At 44.5% G+C, this 19,446-nt stretch overlaps 1 protein-coding gene across 3 annotated transcripts in view; it reads right to left on the bottom strand.

Annotated features, from left to right (window-relative positions):
* BZW2 (basic leucine zipper and W2 domains 2) overlaps nucleotides 1-19,446 on the bottom strand; it is a 72,969-nt gene that overhangs the window by 45,568 nt on the left and 7,955 nt on the right. Inside the window, exons 2-7 of one of the 3 annotated variants that reach the window (XM_073582144.1) lie at nucleotides 11,610-11,723; nucleotides 6,026-6,090; nucleotides 5,159-5,335; nucleotides 2,239-2,342; nucleotides 527-592; nucleotides 114-249 (exon numbers count right to left, since the gene is read on the bottom strand). In XM_073582144.1, the coding sequence (XP_073438245.1) occupies nucleotides 114-249; nucleotides 527-592; nucleotides 2,239-2,342; nucleotides 5,159-5,335; nucleotides 6,026-6,090; nucleotides 11,610-11,635 (574 nt within the window). In that variant the 5' untranslated portion in view covers nucleotides 11,636-11,723. Of the gene's footprint in view, nucleotides 1-113; nucleotides 250-526; nucleotides 593-2,238; nucleotides 2,343-5,158; nucleotides 5,336-6,025; nucleotides 6,091-8,500; nucleotides 8,667-11,609; nucleotides 11,724-19,446 lie in introns of those variants that run through there. The other 2 variants (XM_073582146.1, XM_073582145.1) reach the window with 2 other exon arrangements.

Here is a 19,446-nt window from a genome sequence, read left to right as displayed (position 1 = left end):
AAATTGTTTCTTGCAGCTTTGGTGGTGACTGGAGTAGAACAGCAGAAATCAATCTAAGAAACGTAAATCAATCCTGTTGCCAGGTGTGGACCCGTCCATCGTGTATACCGTACCTTCTTTGACTATATTTTCGGTAAACAGGCTTGTTAATATTGTGGCTGGCAGCGTTCCTCCGGCCAGCAAGATGCCGGTGAGCACGGCTAACTTCGTTTGCTCCGCTTCGGAAAATGCCTTGAGAAAAAGCAGGAGCTGCACAAGGACAAAAGAAACCATGTGAACCCCCTCCAGCTTTTTCTGGCGAGAGTGGGCTGGCAATGGTTTATGTAAAGTGATTCCGATAATAGGACTCCACCCCACTGTGGGTTTTTTTTTTAGAACGAGGGGACGCCAGGGTGTTCACTTCATTGTTCACCAGGCACAGCTCTATACTTCTACTAGTGGCTGTGTTTGGTATTGCAACTTGTTCATGATATTGCTTCCAATTTTTTAGCAAGCCGGCCCTTTAAGTGTTTAGGCTCCTCGTTACCTTTTTGATTTCGTCTTCAAACGCTTTCTCCAGGTATTTATATCTTCTGATCAGTTTGCTGAATACCTAGAAGAAAAAAAAAAATAAGAAAGAGGACAGGCGAGTGGTAGGGTGTGAAGGAGTAATGTTGAATACAGCTAAAGGGTATTCTCCTGCACCAAAGTCTGAGAAAAGTACGGTCAAGCAATCCAACAGGAGGTGTTCACATGGCCTGTAAACCCGAGCACAGCCAATGTCTACCACCAATATGGGCATCTTTATTTCATTTATTTCATTCATACAAAGTACTAATAATAATAATAACAAAAAAAAACACACAAAAAACAACCAAACACCAGATGAGCAGAAAAGAAAGGCTCCCTGTCCTCAGTATAGGGGACAGCTTCCCTGTAAACATTCATGGTGGCCACTAGAGGGAGACATGGGGCTTTATACCGTAGGTAGTGCTCTGACTACCTAAGCTCCAATATACACTGCACCTAGGCTGTAGTCACTAACAGAACAGAGCTAAAAAAAAATGGCGTAAATGTATGTAGCGTTTAGCAGCATTGGAACTCAGCATCTGTAGGGACAGTTAGGCTGTGTGCACACGTTGCGGAAATTCCCTACCGCGGGAAATACGCTAGAATTCCGCATGTGTAATTGCCACGTATTTCCCGCGTTTTAACTAGCGTTTCCCCAAGCGATCTGTAGCATCGCTTGGAAAACTGATTGATAGGTTGGTCACACTTGTCAAACATAGTGATTGACGAGCATGACCAACTTTTTACTATTGAGGCTGCCTATGCGGCGTCAGTAGTAAAAAGATATAAAGTTAAAAATAATACAAAAAAAAAATAAAAAATGGTGTTTTTCTCACCTTCCGGCGTCCCGCGCAGCGTTGCCGAGCCTCGCGATGCTCCCGGCAACTCCCGTTCCCAGCGATGCCTTGCGACAATGACCTTTGATGACGTAGCGGTCTCGCGAGACCGCTACGGTATCTCGAGACCGCGACTTCATCAAAGGTCATTGTCGCAAGGCATCGCTGGGAATGGGAGCTGTAGGAAGCATCGCTGATGCCTGGAGATGCTGCGCGGGACGCCAGAAGGTGAGAATATCACGATTTTTTATTTTAATTCTCTTTTTTACAGGGATATGGTACCCAGAGCCCGGAGGACAGTCTCCTCTCCTCCGGACCCTGGGTACCTGCCGCATATTTTCTGCTTACTTTGCACATGGTGGGCATATCCACGTGCGGAAAGTAAGCGAAACAATGCTTTCTTATCTGTGCGGAATTCCGGCGATTCCGCAAAAAGAATGACCATGCTGCGTATTTTTCCGTGATGCGATTTTGCCGCAGAAAAATACCCAGCATTAGCACAGCATGTGCGGAATGCCATTGAATACAATGGCTTATTTTATGCGTTTTTGCAGCGAAAAAACGCAGCAAAAACGCATAAAATCCATAGGAATTCCGGACGTGTGCACATAGCCATATCGGAAACAGTCAATAAGTAGGTTACATTCCACGTACCTTACAACTTGGATTAAACGTAGAATGGCTCATTAAAATACAAAGTGCAAGAGATATTACAGCGCTTACAAAGTAGAAGCAGTGTCACATATGTCATCAACATAGTGACTGTTTCCATATTAAATATCTGAATGGTTGTCCATGGGACTGGGCCACAGTAGTCCTGATAATGTAACCCCTCCGGGCACACCGGCGTTACCTGGGCATAGTTTCGCATGGTCTCATAGTCCTCATTTGCTCCAAAGACACAGTGAACAGTCACCTTGGTCTTGTCTCCATCATCGATTCGTGTGCCTCCCGGAGCTAAGGAGAAGAAATGGATCAATAAAGAAACTTCCAGTAGGAAGACGACGGCTACCAAATTTATACATTGGTAATAATTATACAGGACATCTCACTTTAATAGGAGTTAATGAATCTCCTTTTATGCAGTCTTGATAGTCAAGTAGGTGTGGTCATATGTGGGAATCTTCTTGACAACCGCACCCACTTGGCTAAAAGACCAGATTTATATACACAGGTAAAAATGGAGCCATCTCAGGAACGGAGAAGCACAGGAACAAAATGAAAGCAACGTCGGATTGAGAAGGACAGCGGCATTTACACCAGGGAAAAGAACAAACATTTATGGTAGGACAAGTCCCCTCTAACAGTGTTCCATGGATGGACATCCTCCCAGGAAAAATATCAGCATGGAGTCTAGATGTTCTTCTCTTGGTTTCTGCTACGTTCTCCAATTTCCTTATATCCTGCAGACACTTTACTTACTAACATTATAACAGGCATTTCCGAGCAGTACTGGGCATTTCTAGGGGCAGATCCCAAATAGCCAAATTTTCCCTAACACCCACCAGTTGTGCGCCGACTCCCAGGATCAGACTGTCCCAACAAAACCAGATTGGGACAGAAAGTATAAATTCTGAGCCCCATGAGGACAGATAGGAACGACACAATCAATCACGAAGAGTTCCATGTAATTTACAATGAGGCCTAAAAACAAGAAGTTCATGGATTTCACTAATAAACCCGTAGTGACACTGCCAACAAATGTAATTTATGAACTTTATTTCCTTATTCCCGTGGGACGGATCGATAGATTTGTAACTTGCAGCTCAGAAATACTGTGAAAATCATCTCCAGGCTGTCAGGCTTCCCATTACAAATAAGGCATTATTACTGCTCCCCAGCAGTCAGGTCACCACCAGCCGCCATCACCCTAGAAGTTTAGCAGAGCTTCATCTGATTCTGACAAGGACATGACTGCTCTCACCTCATCTCTACAGACACAGCTGGCTTTATACTATTTCCCACAGAACACCTGCCAGACGGAAAACTAATAGAGCAGTAAGACGTTACATTGTAGACCCTTAATAAAGAGCATTGCCCGTACCGCACCATTATATCCAACAACAATACAGGTAATAACCTTACCAGAGGTAGAAGAAAGAGAGGACCGAAGATAAAAATAAGCTACACGTAAAAATGATATATGGATAAAAGATCTATCCAAGAAGGCAGCGTTATAGTAGTTTTATTCTTGTACATAGGAGCAGTATTATAGTAGTTATATTCTTGTACATAGGAGGCAGTATTATAGTAGTTATATTCTTGTACATAGGGGCAGTATTATAGTAGTTATATTCTTGTACATAGGGGCAGTATTATAGTAGTTATATTCTTGTACATAGGGGCAGTATTATAGTAGTTATATTCTTGTACATAGGGAGCAGTATTATAGTAGTTATACTCTTGTACATAGGGAGCAGTATTATAGTAGTTATATTCTTGTACATAGGGGCCAGTATTATAGTAGTTATATTCTTGTACATAGGGGCCAGTATTATAGTAGTTATATTCTTGTACATAGGGGCCAGTATTATAGTAGTTATATTCTTGTACATAGGAGCAGTATTATAGTAGTTATATTCTTGTACATAGGGGCAGTATTATAGTAGTTATATTCTTGTACATAGGGGCAGTATTATAGTAGTTATATTCTTGTACATAGGGGCAGTATTATAGTAGTTATATTCTTGTACATAGGGGCAGTATTGTAGTAGTTATATTCTTGTACATAGGAGCAGTATTATAGTAGTTATATTCTTTTACATAGGGGCAGTATTATAGTAGTTATATTCTTGTACATAGGGGCAGTATTATAGTAGTTATATTCTTGTACATAGGGGCAGTATTATAGTAGTTATATTCTTGTACATAGGGGCAGTATTATAGTAGTTATATTCTTGTACATAGGGGCAGTATTATAGTAGTTATATTCTTGTACAATAGTGGGCAGTATTATAGTAGTTATATTCTTGTACATAGGGGCAGTATTATAGTAGTTATATTCTTGTACATAGGGGCAGTATTGTAGTAGTTATATTCTTGTATATAGGAGCAGTATTATAGTAGTTATATTCTTGTATATAGGGGCAGTGTTATAGTAGTTATATTCTTGTACATAGAAGCAGTATTATAGTAGTTATACTCTTGTACATAGGGGCAGTGTTATAGTAGTAATATTCTTGTACATAGGAGCAGTATTATAGTAGTTATATTCTTGTACATAGAAGCAGTATTATAGTAGTTATACTCTTGTACATAGGGGCAGTATTATAGTAGTTATATTCTTGTACATAGGGAGCAGTATTATAGTAGTTATATTCTTGTACATAGTGGCAGTATTATAGTAGTTATATTCTTGTACATGGGGACAGTATTATAGTAGTTATATTCTTGTACATAGGAGCAGTATTATAGTAGTTATATTCTTGTACATAGAAGCAGTATTATAGTAGTTGTACTCTTGTACATAGGAGCAGTATTATAGTAGTTATATTCTTGTACATGGGGACAGTATTATAGTAGTTATATTCTTGTACATAGAAGCAGTATTATAGTAGTTGTACTCTTGTACATAGGAGCAGTATTATAGTAGTTATATTCTTGTACATAGGGGCAGTATTATAGTAGTTATATTCTTGTACATAGGGAGCAGTATTATAGTAGTTCTATTCTTGTACAGAGGGGGCAGTATTATTCATTCTCATATATAAATGGTAATATTGGAGCAGGAAATGGTCCACATGACTCTGGCAACTTTTCCCATAAGTTCTTACCCAGCATGCTCCCAGCTATGAGGATGTCAAACAGTGTATCAGCATAGCGGCGATAGTCCAATCGTGATCCTGTGCTGTCAAGAAATTTGGCTACTGCTTCCAATTCATCGCCTGCTTCATTAAGTCCCTGGATGATCGTGTCTCGGAAAACTGTAGGTTCAAATTTCTCTTTTTCATCTGTAAAGAAAACATGTAAAGTAAAGGTTTGTGAATCAATCATCAGACATCTGCTTCCTTTTCTATGGTCTGTAGCATATCAAGAAGAGAACGCAGAGAGAGAAAAGTAACATATGAAAAAAAAAAAAAAGTGTAAGCCATAGAAGCTGCATGCAAAAAACAGGGGGTAAAATAAATGCCTTGGCCAAACAAAAAATGATTTTGAAGTTGGCTGTAAAGTGAATATAAGTTCTAAACATGATATTTCTTACTGGTTACATTCTTATTATTCCTATTCATTTGTATAGAAATATATTTTTTTACATTCTCTAAACTGAGGCCATTGTACAGGAGGAGGAGGAGGTGAGCTGTGACATCACCTATGGTGGATCCTGTATTATGCTTTAGCAAGAGTGGTCCCTAAATTCTTTTATACCAGTAACGCACACAAGCAGGTACCTGCCCTCCCCGGCTCGCCACCGCTACTCTGGTCTTTGTAGATTGGCTGTAGTTGTAACTTCACCGCTGCAGCCAATCACTTACATAGCAATGTTTCTGATACCAACCTCTATACAGTACAAAGATAAATAATATCGCAGCTACCATACCAGTTTTTTGTTTTTTTAAAAAAGGAAATGTACTAAAGTTTCGAAACTTTGATGAACCGGATAATCCACAAGGTAAGAAGTGTATGGGTCGGGGGAAACTTACCCCTCTTTCTGGTTTTAAACCGCTGGCCCGTTAGCACTGGCTTCTGGTGCTTATTCATAAAATTTCTGTAAATAAAAGCAATACAAATGAAAATAAGATTATTTATAAAAAGACAAACAAGAAAAAAATACAATAAATTAGTTTGTCCATATATTGGATATTTTACATAGCCCATTGGTGTTCCCTGTCGCAGTAGTTCTCGCCTGCAGTCCTAGCAGAGATCTGTGTGTCCCTTACTCAATAGTTCGAGGCTGTCGCATCCCGGGGAACTTTTATCCATTAGCCTGGGCAGAAATCAGATACAAAGAGCGTCGCCGACTCTTGAAGACCCATCGTGTCCATACACTACACAGATCTCCCATTGATCTTAATGAGAATCGTGTAATGCTTCATTTCACCTGCGGAGGCACTGCAGTGTGCGATCAACTTATTGTTATTGAAAAGTCTGCCTGATTGCGCAGACGCACTCTGATCTACCCAACTGTGAGCAGAGGATAAGGCAGCACTGCGCACGCACCTAGCTTTGAGTGATGTGAATGGCGATCCGAGATCTCGCGCCTGCGCAGGAGCCTCACTCCGGTGACGTCGCTATGCGCTTGCGCAGTGCTGTTTTGCATAATAAAATGCACAGAAATGTAGCATGGTATCAACAACTATTTCCTGTAACAAAAAGTAGTAAAATATTAATTGTATTTAGTGTCACTGCACATGTAATTGCCCGAACAAATAGAATATAATTACAGTACCTTGCGAAAGTATTCGGCCCACTGGAACTTTTCAACCTTTTCCCACATATCATGCTTCAAACATAAAGATACCAAATGTAAATTTTTGGTGAAGAATCAACAACAAGTGGAACACAATTGTGTAGTTGAACGAAATTTATTGGTTATTTTAAATTTTTTTGGAAATGCAAAAACTGAAAAGTGGGGCGTGCAATATTATTCGGTCCCTTTACTTTCAGTGCAGCAAACTCACTCCAGAAGTTCATTGTGGATCTCTGAATGATCCAATGTTGTCCTAAATGACTAATGATGATAAATATAATCCACCTGTGTGTAATCAAGCCTCCGTATAAATGCACCTGCTCTGTGATAGTCTCAGGGTTCTGTTTGAAGCACAGAGAGCATCACGAAGACCAAGGAACACAACAGGCAGGTCCGTGATACTGTTATGGAGAAGTTTAAAGCCGGATTTGGATACAAAATGATTTCCAAAACTTTGAACATCCCAAGGAGCACTGTGCAAGCGATCATATTGAAATGGAAGGAGTATCATACCGCTGCAAATCTACCAAGACCCGGCCGTCCCTCTAAATTTTTATCTCAAGCAAGGAGAAGACTGATCAGAGATGCAGCCAAGAGGCCGATGATCACTCTGGATGAACTGCAGAGATCTACAGCGGAGGTGGGACAGTCTGTCCATAGGACAACAATCAGTCATACACTGCACAAATCTGGCCTTTATGGAAGAGTGGCAAGAAAAAAACATTTCTCAAAGATATCCATAAAATGTGTTGTTTAAAGTTTGCAACAAGCCACCTGGGAGACACACCAAACATGTGGAAGAAGGTGCTCTGGTCAGATGAAACCAAAATCGAACTTTTTGGCAACAATGCCAAACGATATGTTTGACGTAAAGGCAACACAGCTCATCGCCCTGAACACACCATCCCCACTGTCAAACATGGTGGAGGCAGCATCATGGTTTGGGCTTGCTTTTCTTCAGCAGGGACAGGGAAGATGGTTAAAATTGATGGCAAGATGGATGGAGCCAAATACAGGACCATTCTTGAAGAAAACCTGTAGGAGTCTGCAAAAGACCTGAGACTGGGACGGAGATTTGTCTTCCAACAAGACAATGATCCCAAACATAAAGCAAAATCTACAATGGAATGGTTCACAAATAAACGTATCCAGGTGTTAGAATGGCCAAGTCAAAGTCTAGACCTGAATCCAATCGAGAATCTGTGGAAAGAGCTGAAAACTGCTGTTCACAAACGATCTCCATCAACCTCACTGAGCTTGAGCTGTTTGACAAGAAAGAATGGGCAAGAATTTCAGTCTCTCGATGTACAAAACTGATAGAGTCATACCCCAAGCGACTGCAGCTGTAATCGCAGCAGAAGGTGGAGCAGCAAAGTATTAAGTTAAAGGGGCCGAATAATATTACACGCCCCCCTTTTCAGTTTTTGAATTTCCAAAAATATTTAAAATAACCAATAAATTTCGTTCAACTTCACAGTTGTGTTCCACTTGTTGTTGATTCTTCAGCAAAAATTTACATTTGGTATCTTTATGTTTGAATCATATGTGGGAAAAGGTTGAAAAGTTCCAGGGGGCCGAATACTTCTCGCAAGGCACTGTATATTTATTCCACATGATGAATGATGAAACTGGAATTTAAAAACAAACAAACATTAAAATATATATATTTTTTTAATCTACCCCACTTGGAAGGGGGTCGTTCCTTTACCTTAGAGAGGGGATAACCCATCAGACACTTCTCCTGACATTCGTGTACGGCCGCTTTTGTAATCCAAGAACAAGACTATCAGAAAGTTAATGGAGAGCGCGGCGATCACGTCTCACGCTTTACATCACAAGGCGAAAAGGTCGGACATCGTGTTACTTGTAGATCTCGTACAATGGCTCACGGGAACGGCCGACATGGAAGGAAATCGGCTCCTGAGGGTTTCGGGCCTCCGAACATATTATTGCCCTATTAAGTCCAAGACATCCGTGCAGTGTTATCACACGGAGAAGCTCCGGTCTCAATCCAGCACTACACATCCAGAGCTTCCTGGAGCATGAATACAATGACAGATCTGAAGTGAAGACTGACATGTACAAAAGTCAACAGCAACGAGCGATTCGTGATGAATGACAATCATTCGCCAATAATGCACAAGCGATAACTATTCCCAGAATATCCAGAGATTGCAAGAAAAAGGGGAAACCTCCGTCTTAACCGAGGAGTCTGGGGGCTGCATTAGATGAAGCGGTCTGAGCTTTGTGTCGGTGCAGGGAATCGGGTCTAGCTGTTAAAGGTGGGCTATATAAATGTGTGGGGCAGATAGCATCACAATTCCTAAAAACGTCATTTGGATTCACATAGCGTCCATGACAGCTTTCTCTCCACATAGGCCTGCTTAAAGGGATTGTCCAGGAATAAGAAAACATCGCCGCCTTTTTTCAAAAATAACGCCCGAACCATTTAAAAAAATAAATAAAAAGGCTCCACACCGGTATTGAGGCTGTTTTCAACATTACAGCGCCGTTCGACAAAACTCCATAAATGTTGGGACATCATTTTTTAAGAAGGCGGCCATGTTTTTCTAATCCAGAACAACCCCTTTATTAAGCAGGCATCTGTGCTGACAATGATGTTTAATATATATATATATATATATATATATATATTATTGTCCAGATATTGGGGAAAATGGCGTAATCACACCCGATGACTGATTGTATGAGGTAGTTCATGTTGTCACCGGCCTGTTCCCGCCGGAATATTATTTGGAGCGAGCGGCATCTGCCCGCAGATATATATAGCCCACAATTCAGCGGCCTCTAATCTGCTCGGGAGCACCAGGGTCAGGCCGAACAAGGTGGCGGCTCGGCACTTAAAGGGAAACCCTACCAGGACACCCCACACCCCCCCTCCTACTAGGTTACTGATTATTATGTTACCCGTGCGTCCACTATAAAACTGTATGAGTTAATCGGCCTATTCTATACCAATATACGTAAAGATAACGGCCTCCATGTTTAAAAATTGTCCCTGCACTCAGAGTATCAGTGTTGCCCATAGCAACCAACCAGATTGCTTCTTTCAATTTCAAACCTGTTCTAGAGAAATGCAAGCTGGTATCTGATTGGTTGCTATGAGCCGGGCAGTTTTATTTCCGCAAGATCCTATATTTATTATGGCATAATGTAAGTGTGTGTGTGTGGGGGGGGTAGGAATAGAATGTTCTAGAAGATTGTGTCAAGTGTAACAGTGAATATGAACTTGTTCTTGTACAGGTGCAAAACTCATCAGTGGCCACCTTGCAGTGCGATCATCTCCGCCGCGGTGCCCCTTCACCCCTCTCAGGTTGCCAAACACTAACACGGACCAACACGGATCTGCAGACTGATGGGTGTATTTTAGGAACCATTTCCAAGAAGACATTTTCTCACTGACATGAACCTGCCCCCATACTCGTTACTCTGGAGGAGGTGGTGAACAGTGAGGGGCACATCGAAAACCACAATACACTTCATAGCCTATTGTGAATGGTGGATCCGGTGTTATCTACTGTATATAGAGGTGTTATCAGTCATTGTACAGGAGGATGAGGTGAGCTGTGACATCACCTATTGTGAATGGTGGATCCTGTGTGATCTACTGTATATAGAGGTGTTATCAGTCATTGTACAGGAGGAGGAGGTGAGCTGTGACATCACCTATTGTGAATGGTGGATCCTGTGTGATCTACTGTATATAGAGGTGTTATCAGCCATTGAACAGGAGGAGGAGGTGAGCTGTGACATCACCTATTGTGAATGGTGGATCCTGTGTTATCTGCTGTATATAGAGGTGTTATCAGCCATTGTACAGGAGATCAGTCATTGTACAGGAGGAGGTGAGCTGTGACATCACCTATTGTGAATGGTGGATCCTGTGTTATCTGCTGTATATAGAGGTGTTATCAGCCATTGTACAGGAGGAGGAGGTGAGCTGTGACATCACCTATTGTGAATGGTGGATCCTGTGTGATCTACTGTATATAGGTGTAATGTATACAGATGATGCTAAGAACTGATGTATGAGTATTAGTCATAATTGACAGAGCAAACTTGCAAGAATGCAGATTTTTTTATATAGTGATACGGGAAAAAAAATGGAACAAAAACTTGATTTGAACAATGGCTCACACGTTAACCAAGCTTGAATGATAACGTGTCATCCTGTAACTGAGCCATCCCTGCTCACAGAGGCATCGGGCAGGCGAAATCCAAGAGTCTTATCTAAAATTCACAAAATGAAAATCCACTGTGTTCCTCAAATTGTCGCCGTCACATTTACTGTCATTCAACAACAGACGGAGCTTTCAAAATTCTGACATAAAAAGATCAACGTATTCATCCAAATCAAGGGAAATCTTTCCTTCTGATGGAAACAGATGGTGAAAAGAAACGGATTTTGGATCTCATTACATAAAGGTTCCTTTATAGAATTCTATTGTTTATCTTCAGAAACCTTCTATACGTCAGCCCTAGTTATTAAGTGGGGGAGCTCCGCATCTCTCAAATTCTCCATCGGGTATACTTCGAAGACATTATCAAATACCTGTGCTAAATCTTCTGTTATACTCCAGTCACATCCAGAGCTGCATTTACAGAATATGGATGCCTATGGGGTATCATTTTCATTTGTAAATGAATGTATTTTGCTATTGAGTTTCATTAATAATTTTGCATTGTTTGCCTTTTACAGGCACTTTGTTTCCATTGGGCTCATTCACACGTCAGAGTTTTTGGTTTTCACACACGAGTGTTTTTTTTCACGGATTTTTCACGGATAGTACTCATACCTGTGACAGTCTATGGGGCTGTTCATATGACTGTGATTTTTTGCAGAACAAGTAGTCCATGCAAAATCGTGGAGACACGTCCGATATTGCTCCGAGTATCGTGGTCTGTGGGACCTTAAAAAAAAAAATGAAAAATATCATCTGAGTGTTGACCAATTTATTTGTGCGCTGTCCGTTTTTCACTGACTGATAGGAGATGGGGAATCATTTTTTTTTACCTCATCAGTAGAAAGACAAAAAAAAAAAAAAAAAAAAAAAAAGATTAAATTTGGTCCACTTTTCTCAGACTTGAAAAATAACTAAATGAGTGAATGAGCCCCCAACTGAGAATTTTTTTTTTCTGAACTGCTTCATGCAGATTTATAACCAAAGCGGAGCTGGATGTTGATGTGGTCATAAATCAGCCGAGAAGAGTTCAGAAAAAAAAAGACAAAATGAGCTCACTGACGGATTCTCAGTTAAATCAATCTTTCTGCAATAAGCAGATTGCAGGGAAAGAAAAAGCCTGCAAGAAGCAAATGATGCAAATTTTTTTTAATTAAATCCAATTCTAAAATTTGTAGAAAAAAAAACAGAAAAAAAAAAATTTATTCACTGAGCCACTTAGTTATCACTTTTGCCTGTGACATGGGGCTTTATTGAGTGGCTGGGTGAAAAGAGAAAAAAAATAGAAAAGTTTTAATTTTGGGTCCATGATGAGAAAATGGTCCAGATTTCAATCCTACAGGGAACCTGTGGTCAATCCTCAAAAAGCAGGGGACAAACAAAAACACAAACGGTGATAACCTTCAGCTCCGACGAGACAAGAACGGGCAGCCATCAGTCAGGATTTGCCCGGAAGCCAATATCCATTGCAAGGGCCCGAGTGCGGGGGGGAAACCAAGGGGCCCAGAGTGCGGGGGGGAAACCAAGGGGCCCAGAGTGCGGGGGGGGGGGGGGGAACCAAGGGGCCCGAGTGCGGGGGGGGGGGGAACCAAGGGGCCCAGAGTGCGGGGGGGGGGGGGAAAACCAAGGGGCCCAGAGTGCGGGGGGGGGGGAAACCAAGGGGCCCAGAGTGCGGGGGGGGGGGAAACCAAGGGGCCCAGAGTGCGGGGGGGGGGGAAACCAAGGGGCCCAGAGTGCGGGGGGGGGGGAAACCAAGGGGCCCAGAGTGCGGGGGGGGGGGGGGGAAAACAAGGGGCCCAGAGTGCGGGGGGGAAACCAAGGGGCCCAGAGTGCGGGGGGGGAAACCAAGGGGCCCAGAGTGCGGGGGGGGGGAAACCAAGGGGCCCGAGTGCGGGGGGGGGGGGAAACCAAGGGGCCCGAGTGCGGGGGGGGGGGGGAAACCAAGGGGCCCAGAGTGCGGGGGGGGGAAACCAAGGGGCCCAGAGTGCGGGGGGGGGGGGGGAACCAAGGGGCCCAGAGTGCGGGGGGGGGGGGGAACCAAGGGGCCCAGAGTGCGGGGGGGGGGGGGGAACCAAGGGGCCCAGAGTGCGGGGGGGGGGGGGGAACCAAGGGGCCCAGAGTGCGGGGGGGGGGAAACCAAGGGGCCCAGAGTGTGTGGGGGGGGGAAACCAAGGGGCCCAGAGTGCGGGGGGGGGGGAACCAAGGGGCCGCGCTGGGAATTTTGAGGAATCACAGAAACTCTATGTATTGGCCGATAAAAGTTTAAACACTGCTGAAACGTTTATAGTTGTCCGCCAGTAACTAAAGAAACATCGACTGAAAGTGCGAAAAGCGCAGAAGCAGCAAACAGTGAAGATCTGCAGCAGTCGCAGGACTTTTGACCGCAGCTGTACAATTAAAGTCACACCAAATCATTAGCGGCTCCAATTCCTTCAGGCTATGTGCCCACGTTAGCGTTTTTAAACGCTCAGGAAACTAATCCCCTCCCCAGAAAACGTGCGTTTTATTTCCGCGCGTTTTTTGCACAAAAGACGCAAGTTTTTGATGCGTTTTTTTCTGCGCGCTTTCTGGGAACACTGGAAAAGGCTAAAAACGCTCAGCAATGCAGAAATTAATGAGCATGCTGTGTTTTTAGCCGCTAAGGCTAGTTTCACATTTGTGTTTAAGGCCGCCGCTAAGCCCCGCCCCTGCCGTGCCTCCGCCAGTAGCTCCGCCTATCTTTAGCACTGGGGACGCTGGCCGTGCGCAGGTATGCGTTTGGCGGCGCATGCGTCCTCTTGACGCTGCGCCGAGCGCACCAAATTGCAACCTGTTGCGTTTGGTGCTGGTCGGAGCAACGTCAAAAGGACGCATGCGCCGCCAAACGCATACGTGCGCACGGCCTGCGCCACCAGTGCTAAAGATAGGGGACGCATGAAGCATGCAGCGTCATGCGCCCGTAGGCGGAGCTACTGGCGGAGGCATGGCAGGGGGCGGGGCTTATCGGCCGTGCGCAGGCCGCCGCTGCGGCCTTAAACGCAAATGTGAAACTAGACTAAGCGATTCCTGAGCATTTAAAAACACATGCATTGGCACAAAAAGCCAAAAACGCATACAATTTAATGTGAAGCTTCTTTTAACCCCTTCCTGACATCTGACATACTATCCCGTCCATGGGACCCGGGCCTTTATGCCCATGGATGGGATAGTACGTCATAGCGATTAGCGGCGCTCACGTAGTGAGCGCCGCTGATCGCGGCTAGGTGTCAGCGGATTATCACAGCTGACACTCGGCACTATGTGTCAGGGGCGGTCACGGACCGCCCCCGACACGTTACCCCCTGGCACACTGCGATCAAACACGATCGCAGTGTACCGGGGGTTTAGGGAAGCATGGGCAGGGAGGGGGCTCCCTCCGTGCTTCCCTGAGACCCCTGCAGCAGCGCAATGTGCAAAGGAGGAAGCCTTCTGCACTGCCTGTGACAGATCGCTGATCTGTCACAGTGATCTGACAGATCAGCGATCTGTCACAGGACAGTTATGTCCCCACTGGGACATTGTAATAAAGTTAAAAGAAAGAAAAAGTGTAAAAATAATTTATAAAAAAAAAAAACCGCTAAATAAATTGATAAAAAAAAAAAAATTCCCTAATAAATTCATTTTTTGGAAATAAAAAAAAAAAACAGAAGTGCACATATTTAGTATCGCCGCATCCGTAATGACCCGCCCTATAAAACTGTCCCATTAGTTAACCCCTTTATTGAACCCCTTAAAAAATATAAAACGAAGCAAAAACTAAAGCTTTATCATCATACCACCGAACAAAAAGTGCAATAACGCGCGATCAAAAAGACGCATATAAATATCCATGGTACCGCTGAAAACGTCATCTTGTCCCGCAAAAAATGAGCCGCCATACAGCGTCATCAGAGAAAAAATAAAAAAGTTATAGCTTGCAGAATAAAGCGATGCAAAAATATTTTTTTTTATATGAAATTGTTTTCATTGCATAAAAGCACCAAAACATAAAAAAAAAGACATAAATGAGGTATCGCTGTAACCGTACTGACCCGAAGAATAAAACCGCCTTATCAATTTTACCGCACGCGGAACGGTGTAAACGCACCCCCCCAAAAGAAATTCTGATTTTTGTTCATTCTGCATCCAAAAAAAATCGGAATAAAAAGCGATCAAAAAATGTCACGTGCCCAAAAATGGTACCAATAAAAACGTCAACTCGTCCCGCAAAAAATAAGCCCTCACATGACTCGGTGGGTCAAAATACGGAAAAATTATAGCTCTCAAAATGTGGTGATGCAAAAACTATTTTTACAATAAAAAGCGTCTTTTAGCGTGCGACAGCCGCCAAACATAAAAACCGCCATAAATAGTAAATCAAACCCCCCGTTATCACCCCCTTAGTTAGGGAAAAATAATAAAATTAAAAAAAGTATTTATTTCCATTTTCCAGTTAGGGTTAGGGCTAGGGCTGGAGCTAGGGTTGAGATTAGGGTTAGGGTTGGAGTTAGAAATGGGGGTTTCCACTGTTTGGGCACATCAGGTGCTCTCCAAATGCAACATGGCGTCTGATCTCAATTCCAGCCAATTCTGCGTTGAAAAAGTCAAATGGCGCTGTTTCCCTTACGAGCTCTGCCATGCGCTCAAACAGTGTTTTACCCCCCACATGTAGGGTATCAGCCTACTCAGGACAAATTGCAAAACAACTTTTGGGGTCCAATGTCTCCTGATACCCTTAGGAAAATAAAGAATTGGGGGCAAAAATATCATTTTTGTGGAAAAAAAAAATATGATTTTTTTTTTTATTTTCACGCCCGGGCGTTATAAACTTCTGTGAAGCACTTGGGGGTTCAAAGTGCTCACCACACATCTAGATAAGTTCCGTGGGGGGTCTAGTTTCCAAAATTGGGTCACTTGTGGGGGGTTTCCACTGTTTAGGTACATCAGGGGCTCTCCAAACGTGACATGGCGTCCGATCTGAATTCCAGCCAATTTTAGGTTGAAAAAGTCAAACGGCGCTCCTTTCCTTCTGAGCTCTGCCATGCGCCCAAACAGTGCTTCCCCCCACATATCAGGTATCAGCGTACTCAGGACAAACTGCACAATAACTTTTGCATCCAATTTCTCCTGTTACCCTTGGAAAAATAAAAAAAATTGGACCTGAAGTAAATTTTTTTGTGAAAAAAAGGTAAATGTTCATTTTTTCTTTAAACATTCAAAAAATTCCTGTGAAGCACCTGAAGGGTTAATAAACTTCTTGAATGTGGTTTTGAGCACCTTGAGGGGTGCAGTTTTTAGAATGGTGTCACTTTTGGGTATTTTCTATCATATAGACCCCTCAAAGTGGCTTCAAATGTGATGTGGTCCGTAAAAATAAAATGGTGTTGCAAAAATGAGAAATCGCTGGTCAAATTTTAACCCTTATAACTTCCTAACAAAAAAAAAAAAATTTTGGTTCCAAAATTGTGCTGATGTAAAGTACATGAAACAAGAGGGGATTATAGGGAGAAAAATGGGAAGCGCAAGCTTCTAAGTGTAGTAGTTAATTATCTAAGGTATATACTCAGTGTGAATACACTCACCTATTTGGTGTCTTAAGATCCTGCGTGTAGATCCCGTCCCTGGATCACTCCATTCCTCTTTCCATTCAGTTTGCTGCAAAGATCTGGGAACTAATGAGAGCACTGGACGGCGCTTTCATAGGTTATAACATTTGGTGAATGTTTTTCCCAGCAATATGCGCTCCTGAAGGATGATGATGGAACTTGATATTTAGATTCAAGGATGATTTTTATTTTTAATTCAAAAATAGAATACAACCGGTTTCGACTGCTAAGAGTCTTCCTCAGGTATAATGTCAAAAATAATCTAAATATCAAGTTCCATCAAGTTCCATCATCATCCTTCAGGAGCGCATATTGCTGGGAAAAACATTCACCAAGCTGATGTAAAGTAAACATGTGGGAAATGTTATTTATTAAGTTTTTTTGTGTGCCGTATCTCTGTGATTTAAAGGCATAAAAATGCAAAGTTGGAAAATTGCAAAATTTTCAAAATTTTCGCCAAATTTCCATTTTTTCACAAATAAACGCAAGTTATTTGAATTAAATTTTACCACTAACATGAAGTACAATATGTCACGAGAAAACAATGTCAGAATCACCGGGATCCATGGAAGCGTTCCAGAGTTATTACCTCATAAAGGGACAGTGGTCAGAATTGTAAAAATTGGCCCGGTCATGAACATGCAAACCACCCTTGGGGGTTAAGCGTTTCTGCAGCGTCTGAGCCGGCACAAACGCTGCGGAAACGCTTAAAAAAAAACACAACGTGGGCACACAGCCTCAAGGGAAGGGACACAAACTTAGAGGTCTCCAAGTCAAAACCAAATTGCAAGAAATGGGCATTTCAACTCAGGGAATCCGGCCGATAATATCTTTGTGGCACGCAGGGCCGCCATCAGGGCATTACTGCCCTGACTGGCATGTGGGGTCCAGTGGGCAGACGGGGCCCGCATTGGGCCTCATCTGCTCACCGGGCCCTACCAGGCCGTAGGAAGACAGTGGGGGGGGGGGTATAAAATAAAAAAGGGAGTCAACATCAAATGGCCATTGGCTTTCATTCACTCCAAGCTCTGATCCATCGCTAGTTTATGACATCTGCACAATCTGACATCTCCATATGTGAGTCATGCGCCTTCCCATTTGTCAGGTGACCACACACTGGCTCTACTGATTGGCTGACATGCCCTAGGGGGGCGGTCTTAGCGACAGTCATCCCCTCACCAGCATTGGAGAATTCTACTCATTTTGCGCTTCCGGTTTACATCAGATATAGGTGAATTAAGAAGTTTCTGGCGTTCTTAGTATTTTTCTGTAATTGCTGCCAAGTGCCATTTCATAGGATGGCTCCCTTTCATACAAAAGTGGAACTGCCCTTTAAAAGTCACTTAGCTGCAGACACAAAACCACTGGAAGAACTGCAGCTGATTGTCACTTCAGATGAACAAAGCCATAAAATAAAAGGAGAAGCTGGAAGTAATACGCCACATTTATCTAGACTTCTCCTTCCATGTGTCAGTTTTCAAGGTCACAGCCAGAGCGTTTCAAAATGGGTGGCAAAAGTCTCATGCTTAGTCATAGTAGTCACGAAGCAGTCTAATGGCGGCCACCCCCCCTCCCATGTACAGCGACAGACCCCTGCACACCCTTCCCTGCACTGTGGCAGCCCCATGCACGCGGGAGCACACTCTTCCCTGCATGACGGCAGCCCCCCGCACACCTGTCCCTGCATGGCGGCGGCCCCCCGCACACCCGTCCCTGCACGGCGGCAGCCCCATGCTTGCGCGCACCCTTCCCTGCACCGCGGCAGCCCCAAGCTTGCGCGCACTCTTCCCTGCACAGTGGCAGCCCCAAGCTTGCGCGCACTCTTCCCTGCACCGTGGCAGCCCCATGCTTGCGCGCACTCTTCCCTGCACCGTGGCAGCCCCATGCTTGCGCGCACTCTTCCCTGCACCGTGGCAGCCCCATGCTTGCGCGCACTCTTCCCTGCACCGTGGCAGCCCCATGCTTGCGCGCACTCTTCCCTGCACCGTGGCAGCCCCATGCTTGCGCGCACTCTTCCCTGCACCGTGGCAGCCCCATGCTTGCGCGCACTCTTCCCTGCACCGTGGCAGCCCCATGCTTGCGCGCACTCTTCCCTGCACCGTGGCAGCCCCATGCTTGCGCGCACTCTTCCCTGCACCGTGGCAGCCCCATGCTTGCGCGCACTCTTCCCTGCACCGTGGCAGCCCCATGCTTGCGCGCACTCTTCCCTGCACCGTGGCAGCCCCATGCTTGCGCGCACTCTTCCCTGCACCGTGGCAGCCCCATGCTTGCGCGCACTCTTCCCTGCACCGTGGCAGCCCCATGCTTGCGCGCACTCTTCCCTGCACCGTGGCAGCCCCATGCTTGCGCGCACTCTTCCCTGCACCGTGGCAGCCCCATGCTTGCGCGCACTCTTCCCTGCACCGTGGCAGCCCCATGCTTGCGCGCACTCTTCCCTGCACTGTGGCAGCCCCATGCTTGCGCGCACTCTTCCCTGCACCGTGGCAGCCCCATGCTTGCGCGCACTCTTCCCTGCACCGTGGCAGCCCCATGCTTGCGCGCACTCTTCCCTGCACCGTGGCAGCCCCATGCTTGCGCGCACTCTTCCCTGCACCGTGGCAGCCCCATGCTTGCGCGCACTCTTCCCTGCACCGTGGCAGCCCCATGCTTGCGCGCACTCTTCCCTGCACTGTGGCAGCCCCATGCTTGCGCGCACTCTTCCCTGCACTGTGGCAGCCCCATCAGACAACTCTAAGTCTTCTTCTGTCATAAAAACACAACTCCCAGTCCCAGCAAATGGATAGAGGAGATCAGGAACGGACTGGGGCTGAAATTCAGCCCTGACATTTGAAATCACACAGGCCCATGCT

The sequence above is a fragment of the Dendrobates tinctorius genome, unplaced genomic scaffold, assembly GCF_039654945.1.
Source record: "Dendrobates tinctorius isolate UK_male_01 unplaced genomic scaffold, ASM3965494v1 ptg000070l, whole genome shotgun sequence".
NCBI lineage: Eukaryota > Metazoa > Chordata > Amphibia > Anura > Dendrobatidae > Dendrobates > Dendrobates tinctorius.
The sequence above is the reverse complement of the archived record's forward strand: the minus strand, read 5'-3'. Positions and strand labels throughout refer to the sequence as shown.